At 32.9% G+C, this 24205-nt stretch overlaps 2 protein-coding genes and 1 long non-coding RNA gene across 3 annotated transcripts; 1 reads left to right on the top strand and 2 right to left on the bottom strand.

Moving 5' to 3' along the window:
• Positions 1-1181: 1181 nt before the first annotated feature.
• LOC129953358 (uncharacterized) lies at positions 1182-2999 on the bottom strand. The gene is made up of 4 exons (XR_008782504.1): positions 2558-2999; positions 2044-2484; positions 1751-1886; positions 1182-1555 (listed from the first exon to the last, which is right to left on the bottom strand). It is a non-coding gene; the product is annotated as an uncharacterized LOC129953358 (long non-coding RNA).
• Positions 3000-6351: 3352 nt separating this feature from the next.
• LOC129953290 (ceramide kinase) lies at positions 6352-9831 on the top strand. The gene is made up of 6 exons (XM_056066331.1): positions 6352-6695; positions 7532-7674; positions 7738-8637; positions 8697-9379; positions 9442-9617; positions 9688-9831. Exons 2-6 carry the CDS (start codon positions 7548-7550, stop codon positions 9785-9787), a joined length of 1986 nt encoding a protein of 661 aa, XP_055922306.1. The 5' UTR covers positions 6352-6695; positions 7532-7547; the 3' UTR covers positions 9788-9831.
• Positions 9832-12782: 2951 nt separating this feature from the next.
• Positions 12783-23154, bottom strand: LOC129953212 (zinc finger FYVE domain-containing protein 9). The gene is made up of 9 exons (XM_056066163.1): positions 22680-23154; positions 17691-20180; positions 15958-16185; positions 15414-15886; positions 15076-15349; positions 14759-15005; positions 13706-13826; positions 13485-13646; positions 12783-13378 (listed from the first exon to the last, which is right to left on the bottom strand). Exons 2-9 carry the CDS (start codon positions 20155-20157, stop codon positions 13214-13216), a joined length of 4137 nt encoding a protein of 1378 aa, XP_055922138.1. The 5' UTR covers positions 20158-20180; positions 22680-23154; the 3' UTR covers positions 12783-13213.
• Between the last annotated feature and the right edge of the window lie 1051 nt (positions 23155-24205).

Here is a 24205-nt window from a genome sequence, read left to right as displayed (position 1 = left end):
CTAACACAACAAGTCCCCCAACCAAGTCAAGGCTATTTATTTTTGAACACTGATAATCCAAATGGATTGACAAAGCCAAATGAAGCCATTTCAATTTTCCCACAAATGGTCAATTTTGGCTCGGGTCCATATTACTCGGCTGTGTTTGACCAGCCTTACATGTGGTTTTATAGTAAATTATAGGAACTCAAAAGGAGGAGACATGTGGTTTTATAGTAAATTATAGGAACTTAAAAGGAGGAGACTATTGTGTATTCTTTCTATTGCGCGTTGTTAAATATATAGCCGCAATGAAGACACATGTAAATGTAAGTTTATAATAACCAGAGTTCTAGATTGGTCATATGTATTTAAATATTCCATAAGCAGGGTGTAGATAAACGACTTATTACATGTAAGGATTTCTTTGACTTGGCCTAAAGACTTTTACAATTTTCCGAGTTTGAAAGGAGTGTTAGGCTAGGCGCGCACATGCAACTTTTTCGAAACCAAATAGTTTGATCGTCAGTTGCCCAAACATCGCGCACATAAGCAACTCCAAAAGTAATCAACGAAAAAAACCAATACACAGAAAACATTTATTCACTATTTCTATCTCATATACACGAAACAAAATAGTTTCAAATTTGTCCTACTCTTTTGCTTATGAAAGAAAAGAGTAGATATATTGTTGCAATACAAAATTATATAAAATATATTTGTTGTTTTTTTAAAGTCAATAAAATTTTCAAGGCATGGATTTTTACGAAATGGCACTGATATGTGCGTTTGAATTAAAAAGAAGGAATAAACCTGCAATCAAAAGGCAATATTGGGTTGAACTCACAACGCCTTGTAAAAGGGCAATTCCAAAAAATTTATCTAGACCTCCGATCCCACCCAAGCAAGTTCTTCAATTACTTCCGAATGAGCAACAGAAGTTTTGATGAACTTCTGTTTTTGATAAGGCCTTTAATAACTTTCAAAAATACCAGGTGGAGGAAAGCAATATCGAAACCAAAATACACCCACAATATCATTGGTTATTTCTAAAACCATATTAAGCGAATATCGAAACCAAAATGCACCCACAATATAACGCCTACTAGACGACTGCGATTTCTCCTTTTTTTGGCTTCCTTTCGGTTGCCAAAACGCTTTTTAACACTGCGATGAAAATAAAACATCTTTCAAGTTTGCTTTACTTATTTATTTTTAGTGATAGAAATATTATAATAGATCTTTAGTAACTAACTTTATACTTATATATAGGTATATGGGAAAATACATCAAATAAATGAAATTCTTATTAAACGAATTATAAAATGACCTTATTCATTTATTTATTATTATGTATTTATTCCTTTTAACTTAATTAATAATCGGATTAGAATCTCTTACTTTACATGAATACTTTAGGCAAACTGTTTACTGAATTACTTGTTTTATCAATCACTTGTAAGGCATAATCAAACTGCTATTAAGCGTATATGTACGTTCTTCCATAATTGGAGTGGCAGGAAACCCAACTCCAACAACAGCTACCTTACGGAAAGTTTGTGTACGATCTACAGCTCTGTAAAATAAAATAATACAATTTATATAATTCACATTTTACAAATAATATTCGACTCAAAGTGAACGCTTGGGATAACTAATATATTTTAAAAGAGAAACTTTTCTGTTTGCACACTTTTTCCGTTTGAACCGAAGTATCTTTGAGTTGAACCTTCTAATAGCTATTTATACAAAATGTTTAACAATTACTTACCCAATTTTGGAAAAAAGATAGACGAGCATCGGTACAACAGAAGAATCTTCATGGTCATAGGTAATGGCACCTAATTGGGCCAATCGTCGTCGGAAATATGGTGTATTCCGAGCTAGTTGTGTCAATCAATTAGTTTCTGCAAAAAGAGAAATGTTTTTGTTAAAGAATTGTATTATTGAATTATATTTGTTTATTATAAAACTAAATATTTTACAGACCGCCAAGAAAAAAAAAATATTTAAAAACAAGGAAATTGTTTTGAATACGATTGACACCTATTAATAAATCTTTACCTTTGTTCCAGCAATATAACCACCAGCACTGCCAAAGCTCTTTTTAAATATTCCCATTAGAATATCAACATCTTTCGGACCGGCGCCATAATAGTCGACAATATCGCGACCATTTGCTCTCATTGCTACCACACTATGAGTCTCATACAAATACAAATAAGGTTTATATTTCTTCATCAATGCAATAACTTCGGACAATAGAATACTCCAACACACTTCACAACGGGGACTGCCTAGCCGTCTGTTCTGCAACGTTGTTCAAGCATCTTGTTTCTCTTCCAGTGAACTCAAATGTCCAACCGTAATCCTTGGTAATGCGATCTTTGAGAGTTACCTCCCCCCCCAGGGACACTGCAAATTGGGGAATCCCAGCAATCTCGGACCTTCCGATAGACATACCGTGAATAGAATTCTCGAAGGTATCGAATAGCGAACATAGCTCTAGAAACAAATGGAATTTCAGACTCAGTCTGTCAGTTCGTGAATTTCAAATCGATTCAAATCGTCATCTTACCTCTCGATTATTTTCTTTAGCTACTTTTGGGGCACACATAAATTGATTGATGTAGGCCAATATCATGAGCAGGTAAAAGCCAAAATATACTAGGAAGGCTGTGTGTAGAGGAACCTTTTCGAATGAAGATTTGCTCCGATAGGATCATCATAGAATTCTCCTCTTCCTGATACTGCTGCTCCCGTGGGTGTTTTTCCGTTTAAGTGTTGTTTATGTTACTCTTTATTGTATACAATTCCATTTGCAGTCTGGTTGGTAGCATTCGACGGCGACAGCGTTGTTTTGCTCTTGCCATTCTGAGAGGCGAAACATCATTTGAAATAATTGTGCTTTATTCCATTTTTTAAACGATGACGCACTTTGACACGATTGAAGTACATAATAATCTGAAAATAAAAAAAAAATTAAAAAATATGTTTTTTTTTGAGTTACAAATAATAATAACCACCTCCTTTCAGTACATAAATACATTTGACGTTTAACAAGTAGCAAATTGAATTATGAAAACAAACATACGAGAAGGATATATTATTCTGCGCGTCTGGAAGTATCCTACTAACCTCGTCACACTTTAAAGAATCATTCCACTGAAATGCACTAATACAAACATACGAAAGAAACTATTTAGTTGCATGTGCGCGCAGTTACGTGTATCATAGTAGGATACAGACATTTTTTATGGGTTTAAGCAACTAATAAATTTTCGCAATCAATGTATGAAAGAGAAAACTAGTGAAATTGAGATGTAAGGTGGTACTCTTCCCTCAGAATTTTTTGTGAAAGGAAAACATTGCCTAATTTTTTTCTCTCTTGCACTTAAAGAAAATTGTTCAACGATTTAGTTGAAAGTGCGCGCAGTTACCTAAAATTCCTTGAGACACAAACTAAGGAATTGGTTTGGGGTGATCGTTTAGTTTGTGTCAAAACACAAACTAAAAAGTTGCTCGAATGGGCGACTGAATGGTTTCTGCATGTGCGCGGACTCTCGTATAAGTCTATAGTACTCAGATTAGAAACCAAACAGTTTCGAAACTAAAAGTTGCATGTGCGCGCCTAGCCTTAGTGAAATCTAATTAAAAATGGCTGTTCGAGTCTATTTTATTCTTAAACTAAACAAAGGTTGTCATCTCTCAGCTGTTGTCATATTTAAGGATAGTAAGCTCTGACTGAACTAAGTTGAAAGAAGACGTAAGTATGAGTATCCATTTAATACTTGTAAATATTTCGTTTTATATCTTCATTGACACATGATTTCTTTTGTTGATAACAAAACCAAACATGACAGTCCCACACACTAACCATCATGCCACGGGTACTACACAGTTTTTACATTATTTTTGTTAAGGAAATAATATTTTAAACATATTTTTTAATTTAATTCTGCTTATAAAATTAAATACATTTTTATTTATATTCAAAATATCATTTTCATGTGGTAAAACTAACCTAACTCCAACCAATACCCATATAAGCTACCGCACCTTTATAATCTGCCAAAATTTAGCTTAAAATAAATGGACAGAACAATTTTTCAGTTCATTAAATTTTGACGACTCAATCAGCCTTAGGCTAGGCGCGCACATGCAACTTTTAGTTTCGAAACTGTTTGGTTTCTAATCTGAGCACTATAGACTTATACGAGAGTCCGCGCACATGCAGAAACCATTCGGTCGCCCATTCGAGCAACTTTTTAGTTTGTGTTTTGACACTTATTGTGAGTTTCACCCGGAAAATCAATCACCTGAAATATTTTTGTTCGCCCGGAATTTAAAAAGCTATTGCGAGTTTCGCCTGAATAGAATTTCACTTCGAATCAGAACTGACAGTTCGAATAATTGAACTGAACCTATATTTCTTGTTGAACATAAAAACGCAATGAAATGTCTGTAGGTCCGCAATTTCCTGTTAAATACGTACGACAAGACACTTTTAAAACCACCCAATCAATTTATCACCACAAAAAAACCTATTTGCGCAAGTGGATATTCATAGTTTGTTCGTTTTTTCTTCTGTTCACCTCTTAAGCCTAGTACATACTTCCTCGTGAAGTGAACGTTCGCCAGTGGAGAAAGTGAACTTTTGACATTGCTCACTGGTACACACTTGTGAGTACACGTTGTGAACATGAACAAACCAAATGTCAAAGCTTCACCAACAGTTCCCGTACATTTTGCACGTGAATTGCCCGTGAACGAAAACTCTCCACTTTGTTCTCCACTCAGCTTCACGAGCAAGTTCACGGGTGAACCAAAAACTGAAATTTGTATGGGTTCACGAGATGGTTCACAAGTATGTACTAGGCTTTAAAACTAAAGCCTAGTACATACTTCCTCGTGAAGTGAACGTTCGCCAGTGGAGAAAGTGAACTTTTGACATTGCTCACTGGTACACACTTGTGAGTACACGTTGTGAAGCTTTACCAACAGTTCCCGTACATTTTGCACGTGAATTGCCCGTGAACGAAAACTCTCCACTTTGTTCTCCACTCAGCTTCACGAGCAAGTTCACGGGTGAACCAAAAACTGAAATTTGTATGGGTTCACGAGATGGTTCCCAAGTATGTACTAGGCTTAAGTGGAAATTTTAGCGCCAAATGACATTTCATTCCGCCCGAATTGAGTGCTCCCAATTTGGTATGGAATCTCAAGTTTACCTCAAATGTAATCTCAATTTTACCTCGAGGAGCATGGTAATGAGAAAAACATGCGAAGTCACATATGTTTTCTTAAAATCAAAAACGAAATAACTTATAAGTTTTCATGACCCTATAGCAAATGATTTTCATTTTCACTAAATAATAAGATTTCAGTGAAAAATAAAATCCATTAAAATGTTTAAAAATAAATGAAAGAAAACTGTATTCAACGTACCCAAAACAGATAAAAAAAACCTTAACTAACATTTAAGTTTCTTTTGAGTAAATCTAGTAAGAACAAATACAAATGTTTTAGTTTCGCACCACTACTTTATGACAAATCCATAACTATGAGTTTTTATCTGGTTTTTGACATGCGTCTTACCTATTTTACGATATTTTACGATATCATGTGTCATAAAGCGTGACTGCGAAACGTAATGTAGCTTTAAACACTTTATTAATGTATTTATTTCTGTCATTTTTTAAAATAACATGGATTCCCCATTAAACATTTCCGATGACAAGACTATCGGCATGTCATCAGATAATCCAATAGAACAATCGAACATCCAGTCCATGATCCGGACGTCGCAGTTTGGATTTTTCGAGCGGATCAAAATCCTGTCATCAAATTTGACGTTTGTGTTGTATGTTGTGTCGAGCGTCCGCTTTCCACTGTCTTTTTGAAATTAAAATTTAATTTCGTTTAAATTGTCGTGGAGTTCGGCCAAACCTACATATTCGGTCATACCTATTATTTAAAAAAAAAAATGGAAGGGTAATTAAACTACAGAAAGGAAGACACACAAATTCTGAAATAAAACAAATGACAATATATTTTTCAGCTGCCAAGCCTGCCAAAATAGAAGTTAGCTCTGTTCAGACTTTGAGCTCGAGACTACAATATTTACGATCTAAAGCGAGTACAAAGCTTGATATATCGTATGAGATTGTCTCATAAGAACTTCATATTCGGTATGTCAAAGATATAGTCGACCGAATGCGCGATTGTGACTACTAGTAATTAAAAACAGATGGATGGTCACCCTAAAATAATAAAATAATTTTCTGTAGGAAGGTAGTAGAATAGTAGTAGGTCCTTAAATTTAGTTACTTAAGTAGTTGAGTACTGAGTTAGTATAATAGTGAAATGTGAATTGGATGGACTGGCGGATATTATTTGCCGGGACGAGTGGGCAGTAGCAGTATGTCAACTCAAATTCTGTGATAGCTTTACTACTTTACTTATTCCAGTTAATTATTATAGTTAACTTGCTTTCCGTGTTTCCTTGTTATTGTTGTTGTTTTTATTTTAATATGTTTCCTCACTTATTTTATTCCATTATTGTTTAACGAAACAAATAATAAGAAACGCTCTTGTATATTGGCATATCAATAAAACAACAAGTTAATAAAAAGTTTTATATTTTCAATTTAAATTGAATTTTATCTTAATATGGAATTAGAATTTATCCATAACCGCATAGTAATTATTAAAAGGTAAGTTCCTTCTTTTTTGTTGTTGTTGTTGTTTTCTAGATTTTTGATATGTGTCATCGTCGTTAGCATAATAATAATGTATTTATCGTAAATTCGATAAAAACCACATCCATTTGTGACAAGAGGTACAAGAGCACACCTCTTCAAGGTCTTCATTGCCCATTATTGTCTTTGTGTATTTAGCAAGTCAGGAATTGAATTTTTGAATACAAAATAAGAAAACAAAATTTATGAGCTAAGTTAAAGACCAATCGCAGTGGCATTAACACATAATTTAGCACTGAATTCATTGTAATTAAAATGTTTTCAAATAGTAATATCGGCTCGAAAGAAGAAGAAATACCTATAGGTAGGTAGGTGTTTACTGCCTTTTCAAAGAGGTCACATTCACCTTTTTCCTTTGATCTACATAACAATCTCACGAATTAAAGTACAAAAGCTTCTAGAAATTAAGTATCGTTGCGTTGATGATAAGATAAAAAGAATGTACCTAAATGCAATCTATGAAATAACTAGCTTTTTGCGTTCGAGAAAATCAGGTGCGGATCCATAGGTCGAGGGTAGTTTTATATTTATGAGAGAAGGTAATTTTTTTAACTGCTCTGCTTGCAACGAAAATCAAAACAAAATACAAGAATTCAATTTCCGGCAACTAGTTTCATGTTATGAATAGGTTCAAGGTCTTTTTATCTGTGCTATGTTGGTCAAATTTACATAGCCGGTTTTTTTTTAATAAATAATATCATTAAGGCTTTAACTGCATTTAAACCTTCAATCAACGTTAGCTTATTTCGTTTTGTATCTCTAAAAGAGTTTTTGTATCTTTTTATTTATAGTACCAAATAAACAAATATGTATCGGCAAGAAACAGACATTTTACTTAATACATTTCTTATAAAAAAGAAACGTTATCGGGCGCTTCTAAATTACGGAACAATTATTTATGAACGAGAAGAAACTAACAATTCCAAGCAAAACGGTGAGACAAATTAAAGAAACGTTTGAAAATTCAATATCTAGTATTTGTTTATGTTTTTTTTAGATAAGCAAATCATTCCTGTAAGTGATATACTTGCATTTGAGCAATCTAATAATTGCCCAACTGCAACTGAAGAATGTAATCCATCTTATGAACGGTCCTCGTCATCGTCATCATCTGCAACCAATCGGGAATCATTATCTTCTCCATCAGCATGGGGGTCACAATTGCCTTGCGATATTAAATCCACTAAGGAATACCTAACCATACATTATGCCAAACGTGTAATAAAATCTCCTGAAGACTGCAATCGATGGCAGAAGCAAACTGTTGTGCTGCAAAGCACCGATTCCAGAGTGGTCAGTAATTGGTATAGTGCATTGCAGAAAATCCTCAGTGAACAAAATCGCTTGCGTAATGTCTTAGTATTTATAAATCCTTTTGGTGGCCAAAGACGTGGTCTTGAAACCTACGAGAAATACTGTAAGCCAATATTCGAATTGGCTAAAATCGATGCCAGTTGCATTATATCGCAGAGAGCCAATCAAATTCATGATATTGTTATGACAACAAATTTGGATCAATACGATGCGATTTGTTGTGTTGGTGGTGATGGAACATTTGCTGAAGTTGTTAATGGCCTTTTATTTCGAACTATGAAAGATTTGGATCTAGATGTGCAAAAACCGAAATATATTCCAAAGCCTAAAATACCGGTTGCTGTGATACCCGCTGGTAGCACGGATACGGTAGCTTTTAGTTTACATGGGACGTGCGACGTGGCAACAGCAGCTATACATATGGTACTGGGACAAAAACGAGGTTTAGATATTTGCAGCGTACAAAATCCAAATGGTTTAATTCGATTTTGTGCAAGTGTGATGTCGTATGGCTATTTGGGGGATATTGCGTTACAGAGTGAAAAATATAGATGGATGGGCACTAAACGATATGAATATGCAGGTAATTATTGTAATAATCCCTTTTTCAGATTTGTTAAATGTTACTCATTATCTAAACAGGATTCAAAAGCATCCTGATGAACACCAGCTACCAAGCTGAAATAAGAATTTTATTATCAAATTCAGAAGCAGAAGATAATAAATCAGATCAAGCTTTAGACCAAACAGTCGCTGGAAGTAATCAAGAACTAGATGATAAGAAATGTTTTGTTAATTGCCAAAGGTGCTCAAGTTCAAGCTTTTTAGCTAATGAAGTTTACAAAGTTCATGACTCAACTCCTGATTTGGAGGAAAAATATGCCACGTCTTCAAAGTACAATTATAATAAATCGACAAATTCGGAAAAAGAAGTCCTTGAAAGAATTGCGCCGGAGACAAATAATAAAAACAATACCTGTGATAATCTGCCTGAAAAATCTAATTCCAACTTGAATGTGGTAGAAAAACGTGATGAATTTTTAAAAAATAATTATCATTCCCAAAAACAAATGACAACTCCTCCGTCAGCTCCAACAACATTGGTGGCAGCTCCAAGTAATCAAATGGTTTGGAAAGCTATCAAAGGTGGTTTCTTCATGATTAGTGGGGCTAATATAACATGTGCATGCTCCCGCTCTCCCAATGGCATGGCTAAGTTTTCTCATCTCGGTGATGGATCGATTGACTTGATTTTAGTCCATAAAACAAGTTTAATAAACAACATTCGTTTGCTCATGAAAATGATCAACAAAACAGGAGACATTGTGAGTATTTAAATTAAACGTATAATGGTTAATTAGTTAACTTTTCAATCTTTACTTCAAAGCGTGACTTGCCATTTGTAGAAGTTTATCGTACCAAGCAATTTTATTTCCGGGTAAATCCCAATGAGGAACTCACCTGGGATGGTTCTTCTCATCCCATTAATGACGAAACACCTTCAAGAACAAGTCAATGGAATTGTGATGGCGAGATCGTTCATGATTTAGAAATATTTATGAGGTTAGTCTAAGATTTATTTTTTAAATTATTTTTATTTTACATTATTGTTATTTTGTTTTTATAATTCAAGCTCCCACTGTCAGTTGCTAGATGTATTTATGAGAGGACCCTATCCTTTTAATGAGGAACTACCTGGAAATGCATGTTGTCCTGGCTTTTGCCAAACATGAAGTACATCTTAATGACCACACAAAATAAACAATAAAGTGCTCAAGTTAAAAAAAAACATAAATATCTAATATACAAATAATGCCTACCAGTCAAATTGAAAAAAAAATAACTTAATCAGTGAAAGAAGATTGATGCCTTCAAAAATTATTAAATAGAGCAAAAATGGGCTGTTACGGTGGGTTAGGGCATTTGCACATTCTATTCTTAGCATTAAGTAAGTGTACCTTATGTTTATAATTTTTCATTGGTCAGGGAGATGTTTGGAATAGAAGAACAGAAAACAATTTCGATAATGTGGATGCACGTTTAAAAATTGCATTTAACAGTAATAAAATATTTGTGAAAAGCATAAGATGCTCATGGTTTTCGATAGATGATCTAAAGTTGTGTGATAAAAACGAAAAATTCAATTTTGAAATTTTAATAACAGTAATTTTCTGACAATTTAAAATTATCCAGTTCGTTACAATAAATCATTAATAATTTATTCCTTCAAGATCAATTAAAAACAAACAAAAAAAAACAATTTTGATTCGGGTATATGCCATTTGAAAAATATATTGTCAAAATCGAAACTGATCAATGGGAGACGATAACAAGTTTAGTCGTAAAAATAATATATATATATATATATATGTAAAAATATGTAATTGTCGGGTTGCCTTTATTTTCGTAAGAAGAATAAAATATTTTAATACTGCTTGGTCTCTAACTATTTCTTGTTTTATTAGTGTTAGGGTTTTTATAAACGTCAGAATTCTACGTTAGTTCAATCTTCTTTCTACTTTATTTCATTAATGAACACAAAAATTCTGCAGAATGCGTGCTGGAGTATCAATTCAGTCTTTTTACATTCTACTTAGATTTGATCAGTTAGTCCTGTAGATCTTCAATAAGGTCCAATAATGTGCCTTACCGTCTTAAGCTTCATCGAACGTTTCAAAGAATCCCGATGCTGCGGCTTATCTTCCCGATTCTTTATTTTAGTTTCTAATACGTTTGTTGGTAGTCATTAAGTTTTCAATTTTGTTTTTATATCCAACAATGTTTATAATTATCCTCCACATTGATTTTTATTTTCTTGTAGCGTATACTAGGCCTTGTTAGCCTAAAAACGCAAGAATTACCTAGGAGAATTCTTCTTTAACGATCTAAATCATATCAGCATAATCAGCATCTCACGTTTCGTAAGGGTCTCAAAACTGGTTTCATTGAATTTATGAGGAAGCCTCAAGATTCATGTGGTATCACAATGGGCCATTAAACTGGCCTAAGTGTGTCCGTTTCCATCTTGGACAGCCACTTCAACCTAACCTAGCCTAAAAACAATAGTTTTGATTCTTAACGCATAAAAAGCAGATCAATGTTATTGATCCTCGATACTTTTATATCAATTGCTTGTATTTCCTGAAAAATTAACTTTTCTAGGTTACTAGGTATTCGATCAACAGCGACGATACGTCTGAAGTACAAAAGTGATGTTTTATACAACCTCGATAAAACCTTTATCGATTCAATAGTGAAAAATGCACAAAAGCTGAAATAAATCTAGCATAAACGTAAAAACTTGAAAATAAAATTGATTGCAATTTCATTGGAGGGAAATCACGTTACCAGAAAGAACAAAATTGGAAATAATATTCTGAGGAAACTTCTTGTGAAATTTTCATTTTACTGTAGAGTAAGTCAGCTGCAGCAGCTTATCAACTAGCCTCAATCATTATAATATTAAGGAAGTTATAAACTAAAACGACATTGAAATCAGTATCATTATGAAATTTTATTAAAAATAATTTGACTTGTGCATGCGTTTATTTAAAATCGTTAAACATCTTTTCTTCTTAACTACATTTTTGGAGATATTAAATAGTGTTAAAAAATCGTATTATTCGATTCTGGAAATGCTCAAATTGTCATCAACTTTTCCATTTTTAACGACGAAATTAAAATAAAATATTATCTCAATGAAATTGATAACTTGCAAAAATTACTTATAAATCATATGATAGGTTGGTATTTTTTACTTCTATAGAGACAAGATGGCAACACAGCGGCGTTGCATAAAGTCGTTGACATTATTTCATAAGCATTTCCATCCATGATTTTCACCCACAGCTCGTTGTTGTTTTTGGTTAAGCCTACCAAGCTATGCTTGGTTGTATATGGGATGTTCTCTATGGGATTAAAGTTGGGAAGCTGAGGATGCCACTTAATAAGAGAATTTTTCTTATTTCTAAATCATCACTTTGCCTTTCTTGTCGTGTTTTGTTGGAATACTTATATTTGAGTGATATCTTACTTTCCACGTTTTTTGTAATCATCATTTCATCAAATCTGTCTCCAGTAGTAACAGTAAACTATTATACTCAAGCTTGAACTAAGTGTTATTATTATCCACCGTGATATTTTTTGTCACAGCACTTGGGTGGCTAAGGTGATAGTTGAACCTAAATTAATTTGAAAGCTTCAAACTTAGTTTATTATGGCACTTATAATCCAGGACTCAAGAGAAGGATTGCAGTAAATAAATGACATTACCATTTTATTTTTAATTTGAACTTGAAGCTTGAAAATACGAAATTGATTTTTTTCTTATTCTCTGAATTTTTAAAGAAAAATGATAACATGGCTGTTATTTTTAATCACTTTTAATATGTGATAAATGAGTTACAATCCACGAATCAGTCTGAATTTTAATTACTATATAAATGTGATTTGGAACGTTTATAAATGTCCAGAGGTAAATTAATTGTACAAATTACTTATCACATTAAAGGAAATTGGTAAATTTACAATATAAAATACTTCTTGGGTATAACGCCCAACAAACAAGATGAAATTGCACATATACAATGGTATACGATACAAGGCTAAGGACAATGATTGAAAATCAGACATACTCATTCCTAAGTGGTATGTCCCCCCTTTCAATCCCTGCAGTTAAATACAAACATCTTAGTGATTAACTTCTGCCAATAAAAACAAAAAAGAAAGTTGTTGGCATATGATATGATATCTGTATTTTGTTTAATGATGTACAAGAATTAAACAAAAAAAATAGCATACATTTTATCTTTTTTTCTGACGATTATCCACAGCTTGTTCATATTAATTTTACGTACATCATTTATTTATATTATTTTTATAGTTTTATATAATTAACATAACAGTTTTATTTCACATATGAATTTACAAACACAACGTTTTTATTTATATAATAATTACATTTCTATTTAAATTAATGCGTAAATATGAAAGAGATTCACAAACAATAAGAAATCCAAAACAAACATTATTTTGTAAGTTCATATATTATATATATTATTATTTAACAAAATATCCTAAAATACCTCAGACTATATTTGATGAAATACATACATGAAGATTAGTTTTTTTTTTTGTGGTTGTTAATTAATGACTTGCTTTTATACATTTATATGTACATTTAGAATATGAAATATTAACTCTAACACTATTGTCTTCCCAATATCATTAGCCTGTTTATGCAATGATTGAATCAATTCATTGTCGAGAGCATTCATGTATAGCGGAGGCAACTTTTCATTTTGACTTCCAGCTTCATAGCAAACCTAAAAATAAATTGCAAGAAAAGAAAAATGGATTGATGAAGTAAATTATAAATACATTAACCACGAAGTAGTTATAATTTAACAACCGAAACTTTATTAAACTTACATTGTCATTGTTCAAAGTTACTCTCAATCCAATTTTGACACTGCCATTTGCCACAAGTAAATCTAAAAACGGCAAAAGAGCTATAGATGCATTTCTGGCAATTTGTTCGGATACTTTAGATATATCAACCGATGTCTTACACGTTGCATTTTCCCCACTTATCTAAATACAATATTATTTTTTAAGAAATCAATGAAAACAAAAGAACACAAAATTCTCACCTCTATTATAAAAACTTCGGTCCATTTAAGAATGTGGTTATTGTTCGATAACGTAAAACCTGAATGTACTCTTATACTTGGTATTCCATCCATTTTCTTCAAATCAATGGGAGATCTTACCCTATTTCGAAATTTTAACTTAAGTATTTGATCAAGATTACGAGATAAATTTAACAAAAAACATCAACTATTTCACGAAATAATAAGTTAATCCAAGGCCAGCTTAAACAAAACCAATTTAAAATTATAATAGAGATTCTTTTCTTGTAAAAATTATATCATTTGATCGTCAACTCGATCGATTGGGCCATTTTTTTTTTCAAATGATCATGACTTGTAGTTTTAAGGCATTATTTTAAGATCAATGGCGTAATATTTTAAATAGCTTGATAATAAATTAGCTATTAACTAATTAAACCAAATATAATAACATTTTTGCACCGTTTTATGTAGAATATATTCAGATATGTATGGTTTTCTCATAAAAGGTATCATTTCCAATAGCTTGTATTGGTAAAATAGTTCACAATTTTTAAAGAACAATGCTGACCGTTGTATTTCTTGAATAAGTGATCACAATGAAACAATGTGAATGAAAAGGCAATGCCCCACAATCAATTCAAGGCCTCGTAAAGTTATGGAGGACATACAGCAGCAAGGTAATGAACATTTTCATTACAAAAATATGGTGCTTCATGCTTCATTCGTAGCCATGGTATTCATTTTACTGACATCGTTTTAAATTGTTAATGGCAATTAAAATAAATGTTCTTAAAAATTTTTTTGAATACCCTTTTTTAGAGAAATGTAATATATACCATCTTACTTCATAGACTCATAATACTTCATAATTTATGGGATAGAATCTTAACATAAAAAATTCATAAAATACACCACTTTAAGAGATGTGGGGAGAGTTCACAAACGTAGCACCCATTTCCCTTAAAAGTGTGCAAACAACTACTAACAAAGATTACGTAAAACCGAAATTTAGCATTCATAAATTATGTTCTGTGAAGTAAGCGTTCGCATGTATCATCCATAATTTGTTACCCTATATTTATTTCGATATCATCATCCACCCATTGGACATGAACTACTTCACTTTGTTGTTCGTCAGCATCAATAGGTCCACAAATTATATTTATGTCTTTCATATTTTTAAGCGAATGTCTTATTTCAGCCATTTTTGATGGTAAAATTTGCACCATTAATCCATCCTCTATAATGCTGCATTTGCCAGAGAGTCCACTGGTTGATTTTAACGCTTCGTTAAATACAAAAAAACTTGCCCCAGTAACTAAAATGTGTGTATACAATTAAAATAATTTACTTTTTTAATAATTGCAATCTTGTGTGTTAGCATTTACCTTTTCTGGGTTGACCCTGAATATTAATAGCTTGAGTAGAATAAGCATGTGAATCGCCACTTTGTTGCTTGATGTTCTGTATGCAAACTAAATGTCCATCGGCTTTTTTGGAAAAATTCGCTCCCATCGCTAAAATATGATCGCTCGAATTGTTTATAGCTTTTACAATCTCATCTTGTCGATTTCGTGGAATAAGAATATTTGTTCGTCTATCCTCCATATGAATATACATTCCTTTTATTGTCGGAAGGGTATAGCTGTAGTTTCGAAAATCCTTTTTGGTTAAAAATAAATTAACACCATACATTCTACTAAACAAAAAAAAAAATTAAACTTACTGCCAGTAAATTTATTATTGTCTGTGCAATTTCTGCATATACAGGCTCACGTTCCCTTACTGATATGTGGGGAGATGGATAGTAACGGTAATGTGCGCCAAGACGCAACATTAATCTCAGTGGAAATATCTTAGCCCATGGTACTTCCCATCGATGAATCAATACACCAATAAGAAATGGCGGTTCTGGAACATGCACATCCAGTAAACATTGAAAAGTCGATCGTATAAACAAAAAACCGCCATGTTCACGTGAGCCAAGAAATTGTAGATGCTTTGGCATAGAAAATCCAAGTTCGGTGATGGGATGACCACGACTTGCTTCCCAGTAAATTTCATTCAAGTGAACAAAAATGTCTTTAGGAATTTTATTCGAATTGTCAAGTTCGAGCAGAATGATTATTTCATCGTTGCCAACGTTATTTAGACCGTTAGTTGTAAAATTTATGACTGTTTTGTTGATGCAACATTTTACTGAAATTTAAAATTTAGTATAAACAAAAAATTAGTCAATAAAAACTAAAAAAAAAACACACACAACTTACAATAAGAAATTTTTACAAAAACAAAGAAGTTATTTTGTATAACAAATTTCAAACTCTCGGATTGTAGTCTTTTTATAAGGTCCGCATTGTTTGCTACTTCTTGGTATTGTTTCTCGTTTTTTTTTGTTATCATTATTGGCGGCAAGGAATTTTCTCCAGTTGTTGGTATGTAGCAACCAGTTCCATCATCCATTAAAACAATAGATTTGAAATTATTTTTTGTGATCACTTAAATCAAATAAATAGAAATAGGAAGATTAAGAAGCATTTCACATTATCGAACTTTAACAAAACAGTTGCATTATTTTCCTAAAACTCACAGCGTGGAAATACGATATTTACGATAAATTGCAATGCAGACTTGTTCACTAATTGAACGAAAATTCATTACCTGCTTCATTTGACCCGAATGTTCAGTCGAGACATACAATTCCTCAAACTAAGAAATAGTTTGTATATCAATGAAAAATATTACAGGCACTGAAAACCTTCTTATAAAAAAGTGACAAAAAGCCTCAACAAATTCTAGAAGATCATGAGATGTTCTGCAAAATGGCAGAACGAGCGAACGTGTAGAAGTTACAGCGGTTTCAAAAAATTCAAAAACATCGATTTGTCTTTCTGTTACGGTACATGGTATATTGAAACAGTCAAGGTCTGTATTAATTTTCATCGATTTGCAAATTATTTTGAGGTAAAATATTTATTTTGATTGGACTATCGGTGTTTAGTAAGTTTCTGTGGGTAGTAAACTACCTCGATAAATTTATAGTGGCCCCTAATTTACTGACAACTCGATGAATTGGCGCACACATGCACTCCGCGTTAACCGAATACGCACAATATTTTATAAATCGAAATAAAATAAATTATGTATCGCAACAGTCCATTGAGAACAACTCTCAACCAATGGAGGGGACCTACAGTTTTAAGCCGAGTCCGAACGGCTAACTTGAGAAAGCAATTTTCATTACAAGAAATACTCTTAGAAAATTTGGCAACTCCTTGCAAGAGGCAGTTCCAGTGAAAAAAAAAAACTAACCATCCCGCCACGACTTTAACAAATATTGATGGCTATTTTGCCACCTACACCCTTGAAAAATTTAAGAAAATAATATCAAACAAATATTCCAAATAAAACTGCTATTTTTTATTCGCCCACTTGCAAAGTAGACCTGCCCATCAGTTTCTTCTGATTCTGTGGAAAAATTAAAACAAAAAATTAGTGTAAACGCAAGTTGCTCGACAGTTTTAGGAGTTATGACAAATTTGAGCCATTTTAAAATAAACTCAACTAATTTATGAACAATGGAAATTTATGCAATACTTAGAGTTTATCAAAGCTCAAATAGGTTGGAGTAAAGAATGGTATCACGTGTTTTTGCAGATGTTGGATTTCAATGGGCCTGATGGGTGCAAAATCTTAAGGGAGTGGTAAGCAATAACAGAAGGCGCACTAACCATCAATTTTTAAAAATTTTCAAAAAGATTTATGCGTATTCAGTTGAAGCGGTATAAGGACGGTAATAAATCTGGAGGACCCTCAGACATACCGTAAAGCAGAATGACCAGAGCTTACCAGATTTTAACAACGACACTGAGTTTTCGGTGGCATTTAAAAACTAAAAAAATGAATAATCTATGATATATGTATATATAATCTTGAGGTATTTTGAATTTTACTCAAAATTTGAATTAAATTTGAAAGATAAAACACAAATATATTAACTTACTTTTATTATTCTCAGCATTCAAAGGTGTACATTCAGCTGGATTAACTGATGCTGGATTGTTACCTGGCATAGATTTACGTGCATGCTTAGCATCACTCCATTTTGCATCTAAGCTAGCCAAATCACTTCCAGGTCGTATACCATCGCTAAACATCACTGATTTACGCTTTCGACTCTTCGACGGAATGCCTTCTTTCTTCAGAACACCAACTGGAACAATCACTGTGGGACACATTGACATTGCATGTGGATTAACTTGACGATGTGGGGGAATTTTTGAACAATATTCCATTGGATTGTTAGGGTTTGGGGATGAAATTGATTGTGGCATTTGTTGCTCTTGAACAGTTGACGGGGAATTCATTTGTTGATCATTGATAAGTAGTTTTTGTTGTGTAAGTTTCGTTAAAATGAGAAAACATTGAACGCAGACACGTGATTCTAGATTTAAAAGGAACTCTAATTTAAACTTCTGTGAACAACACACCGAACACAGGACCTGGCCACATGCCCGACAATGATGACGTCGCTTGAGTAAAGTAAATTTATGTTGACATTGCATGCATGCATTTGCCTCTTGATCGGGCACCCATATAGGTGGAACTTTTCCAATGTTATTATTATTTAAAGTGGGCACAATAGTATTCGTTATAGGTTCTTGTGTAAGATTTTCTGTAGGTGGAACAAGTACTGACTCTGACACTGATGGTGCCATTTGAACTTCAGCATCTGTACTTTCTTCAGCAATCATTGGTTCATCGACATTTGAAGCTTGCATAGCAGATATGCCAGAAGCCTCGTCACTGCCGAAACAAACTGTCCGATCAGATCGTTCTGGTGGCGTGTGACCAGCACCGTCATTAAAATTAATATCTTCATCACATTTTATTGCACCTTGTTTGTCCTGGGGTGTATCTTCATCGGAAGATGATGTTGCCTGATCATAAATACGCGACCCCGGTGGCGTTTGGCCAGCTGTTGCGTACAAATTGATTTTTCTAACAGGCAAATCAAGTGTTGTAGGCCTTTGACGTTTTTGTATGTCCTTCTTTTCTCGACTTTCTCCTTCATCACACATTTCGTTTTCGTCTAAATTGACCATGCTCTGCTTGTCAATGTCATCTTCGACATCAGGTCGATCCTCAGTAAATTCTAAAGTAGAAGCTTGTGAAAAACTATCAATATTCATCATCCCATCGACATCGCCGGAAAATTTCTGAGCAACAAGTGATGTGTTACTATTCGATGAAATGATATTTGATTTGATTTCCTGCTGACCTGGTTCATTACTTGTTTGTATTTTATTTATCACTTCATTGCTACCACTACTACCAGCGGCGACAGGTATATCATGTATCTCAGGTGATATAAGATTTTGTGAATGCGTTTCTGTATCAATTTCCTGGAGAATACTATCAAGTTCTGTGTCAGATATCTCATCCATTGTTGAACTAAATGTAACCATTACATTTTGCTGTGTCGCTGGTACCATGTCTTCTTCTTCCACCGAGGAATCTTCGCCTCTTCCATCGATTTTTTGTTTAGGCAATTCTTTTGGTTGTTCATCTGAGTTCGGAAAGTTCTTAGTTGTTTTTGATAGAGATAGAGATGAACTTAAGTTTTCTGATTTCAACAAAAATTTGCTGCTTACTGAAGCTAATGGACTTTCTGATAAATTACTTTCTTGATGTGTGGTGAGCGAGATTGATGATAAACCAATAGCTAAATCATCAAAATCAGAACGTTGTTGTTGTTGCCATAGTCTATTATTGTCACTGCTAGAACATCCATTTTCATTTGGCTGAATCGAATCAACGTCATCACTAGCTGTACTTTCGTCTTTATTTAGGTTCAAACTCCGAGCTTCTAGTTCTACTTTAGCATTTAGAGAAGATTCTGGTTCAGATTCTGATGACATTAAAGCCGGTGATGGTCCAGAAGAAAACGTCGACGATGAGGATGTTGTTATGGAATTTGATGAAAATCCGTATTCATCTGTACCAACGAATTTATTGATTTCATCGCCTGCATATGCATCATCTTCATCTCCATCTTCATCCACGTCATCCTGCCGAACCTTTTCTTCCCTAACATTATCGACATTCCCATCGTTCCGAATAAGAAGTGTATGATCATCACTTTTTAAGCTTTCATAATTTGTATTATCGTTTTTTGTATTATTGGTATACAAATCTAAGCTTTCAATATTTTTTCGATAATCTTCTAAGCTGTTAAAGACTTGAGAAACTCCTACAAATCTATTTACGCGATCTCCTTCTTGTATTGTATTAAGTGTTGCTGAGGCAACATAATTAATACTTTGGTCCGATTCATTAAAATGTGATGCCGACGAAATTTGTGATTCTGAAGGCTGGCTTTGTTTTAAAATTGGCGTTTTTTCTTTACGCTGTTGTTCTTCGTTAAGTTCTAAGTTATCTAAGACCTTATCAATATCAACGAGATCCATGACTGCTTGTTTTTATCTTAATGCTGTAATAAATTAAATTTTTATAAATTACTTAAATTTATAACTATAAATTATCGGAAATAGAAAACATAAATATCGATGGCTCTAGACAAAATGAAGGCGTGTAACCAGTTTTCAAAGAAAATTATTAAAAAATTCAATAAAACAACTTAAGAAACAACTTAAGAAAATGTCTACATATAAAACTAACATAATTTCTGAAAATCCATTCAGGTTAAGGATCCATCTAACAGTCTTGAGAATTTGTCGTGAATTAGATGCTTAAAAATAGAAAATGAAAATGTTGCTGCTGTGATTTAGAGCTAATGATATTTGGGAAATTCATGTTAATTTCGGTTACCAGATTATTAACCGAATACCAAGCTACGCGTAGTCATAACATCTCTTAAAAATTTACAAAACAATTATTAATTAAACAAGTTGTTTTAAGTCTGATGTGATGTGATGCTTTAATAGTAGATGTAATGTCTTAATGCCACACTTTTAAAGTTTTGTCTTGTTTGTATTACTTGTTGTCATAAAAACTAAATCCTACATGTGAACACAGAGTACAGTTAAGGACAAAACAATAGGACCACTGTTCATTTGCTAAGTTTTTTTTTTTAAAGAAAACTCAATTATTTAAAGCCCTATCTGTAAATTATTTAAATTTTATTATATATTGAATTGTTACGTATTGTTTTTCGCGCCACCGTATATTAGCCAAACATGAGAGAAATCTCCCATAATCTACATGGATGCCATACGACCAAGGATCTTTAAGTTCGATCTTAAAATACACAAAAATGATAGGGTTTTAGTGAAGGAACTATGCGTTTTTGCTAGTTTTGTTTATCATCCGAAGCTAGGACAGTTTATTAAATGAAAAACAAGTGCTGTTGATTAAATTCGGACCCTAAACATCGATATAATGCCTTTTGCCAATTAATGAGGATTCACGCAAGATAATAAACTGAAGCACTCATAGTTGTTGAAAGAATAAATATAATCTCAATAACATAATATACTCAATAGAATGCCCATTAAATTTATTTGATTTTAAAATAATGGAATATGTCAGGGTGAACTTAAAAGAAACTACAGACAAGAACATCTTAAGGTTAAAAATATAACATATTGATGGTATTCAACACTTTTCAAGACATAATTCAAGGTGGTTAAATCTTTATGGAAAGTTGCGATTTAAATCAAATGGGGTGGCGTAACAGTCCGTTGTGAACCAAGGCTTAGTGACTTACAACTCTCAACTATTCCTGTGTGCGAGTATTGTTGTCAGGAATGGAAGGCAGACCTACAATTTTAGGCCGAATCCGAACGGCTAGTTTGAGAAAGCACTTTTTCATGACAAGAATTACTCATGAAGGATTTGTCAATTCCTCGCAAGAGGCAGTACCCGCGAAAATATTTTTTTTTTTAATTAAGGTGGCACAGGCAGGGATTGAACCCAAGACCCCTTGCATGACAGTCCAACGCACTAGCCATCATGTCACGGGTACCACGGGAAAGAGCTATTATGCTAAGCAATTAAAGGCTATATGAATTTGTAAAGTAGTTATTTCTTCAAACATTATTTGTGATATCAATGTGCTAATTCATAATCCTTACTTTTGAAATGCAGTTTCTATATTTTCATTAAATAATTTTAATTATGTTTTACATGTTCTATATAAAATTTATAATAAAAATCATGTCGACTCGTTATAATTGGCTGAATTTGAAAACTAAGTGTGATATTTAATATGTTGTTTAAAACTTTGATGTTATTTACCGTGGCCTCAAAACACACAAGACCGCCGAATGCATGGTAACAATATGGAGCACCATTCTAAGGTAATAAAAAGAACTAACTTGGCTACGACAGAACTATGTCAGAAAAAAATAGGCACAGGTAAATTCATGAAATAATTGTCATGACCAGTTGACATTATTCATGTATTTTGTGAAATGAGGTATCAAATGTCTTATAAATTATTTTCTTAGAGAAAATCACTCGCAAACAAACCATCCATGTTGTAAATTCTACGGAGTACCGGCCTTTTTGCTCCAGTCGTTCATCAGCTGTTTTGCGAAAAAAAAGAAAACATTGAAGATCGTTCACGGAGTCAATACTGTAAGCGCAAGGTTTGTTCAGAAGCAACATTAACAAGACAAATGAGTGTTTTTTAACGCTTTATCGCATATCTAATCAGATTGGAGGGACACACAAGAAATGACAACAATTTGTTGCAAATAACCAACTTTTTTTGCTTTTTATTCAATAGACGTTGCCTTTTGCTTTTTCTTTCTTATCCAAAATCTCATAACATATTATATTTTTATACTATTTGTCACTCATTACAGAATACTGCCTTAGAGTCGCATATTTGTGAGTAGGCTGGTACCTAAAACAAGATGTTAGTTTTTAAAATTTCGGAGGAAGAAATCTTTTGTTTAGTCATTAAAAACCAAATCAAATTTAGTAAAAAATAATATTTCATAATACGACACAAAACATCACTTACAGTTTGGTTTGAGAATAATCACGAAATATAAATTATTTATTTGTATTTCTTCCTTTCGGCTTCTCTACATAAAACAGCCTACTTCGATGAACAATTTTCGTCGTCTTCATAAAAGATCCAACACAAAATCGAATGTTTGTAACTGTTTATATATTTATATACCTATTATGCAGAAAACACGGAGTTATTTTTTTTAAATTTGTTTTGTTCAATTGAACAACTAACAGCAAAGCACACTGGCTAAATTTACACGCAATTATATTTACATTTCATTTATTTTCTTTTTATCGTCGTTTTTTTTTCGATTTGTTTTGATGGTTTATTTTAATTAATTTAAGTAATACTCGAAGTTAGCCATTTTTCATTAATAATAATACGAAACACTAAGCGTATTTTGACACTATTCCTTCATGCACCACACACATAAATAAATGTTAATTAAATGAGTCTCTTTTCATTTCAAGTTATTATGACAATCCAAATAATGATACAGTTATGTTACAAAATATGGAGACAATAAAAAACAACAAAAACTTCGACATGCACTCACACCTACAGAAAATTTGTTCTTGCACTCGACTTTCTGTCTCACTTCTTTTGTTGCATTTTGTTGTTTATGGTTAGAAGAAGATGAAATGCTTCTTCTTCTTAAGGTGAAATTGTATTGAGGGCTATGTTAACAAAAAATTTTGGAAATTAGAAACGTGTGTAATGTCAAAACTATCAATTACAATTTGTTTGTACTAAGGATTCAATTTATGAGCTTTTATTTTAATTTGTTAGCTTTGAAGGTTATGAATATTTCCGAATTTTGTCATGTCATCGATGAGAAAAATTATGAGGGAAACTGATATCCCGATTGAGCAACAAACACTTCCAAGCCGAATAGTTGGCGGAGCATAATTGGCATTTGTTAGCTAGTTTAGTATGTTAAAAGATGATTTCACCAAGAAAATTGAATGAAGAGCTGTGTAACTCAAAAATGTTGGACAAATCAGACGGACCTTGCCCACACTCAGCTGCATAGTTGTGCCAAACATGAATTTTCTCGGACTTACCCAATATATATTTCTTTCGACTTTTTGAAATTCTTCATGACACCTTATAGCCTTTACAGAGCAAACAGAAAAAAAAGTTTTTGACATTTCAATTTTTGCAACATCGTCTTTGTACGATTTGTAAGTCAAAGTTTACTCCTTCAATTATTATTTGTGAAAATAAAATGCATTATAACCTATTCAAATTGATTTAAATACATAAATAAAAAGAAAGCTGAACAAAATATGAAGATTTTGTTAAACTTGTTTTCATTATTTCAAGCATCTGTCTTTAGAAAAAAAAACGTTGTTTGTTGTCAGGGATGGAAGGACCTACAGTTTTAAGCCGAATCCGAACGGCAAATTTGAGTAAGTACTTTTCATGACAAGAATTACTCTTGAAGAATTTGTAAATTCCTCGCAAGAGGCAGTACCCGTGAAAAAAAAATTAGGTGGCATTAGCAGGGATCGAACCCAAGACCTCTCGCA

This window comes from Eupeodes corollae, chromosome X (assembly GCF_945859685.1).
Source record: "Eupeodes corollae chromosome X, idEupCoro1.1, whole genome shotgun sequence".
NCBI lineage: Eukaryota > Metazoa > Arthropoda > Insecta > Diptera > Syrphidae > Eupeodes > Eupeodes corollae.
This window is presented reverse-complemented; position numbering and strand designations above follow the sequence as displayed.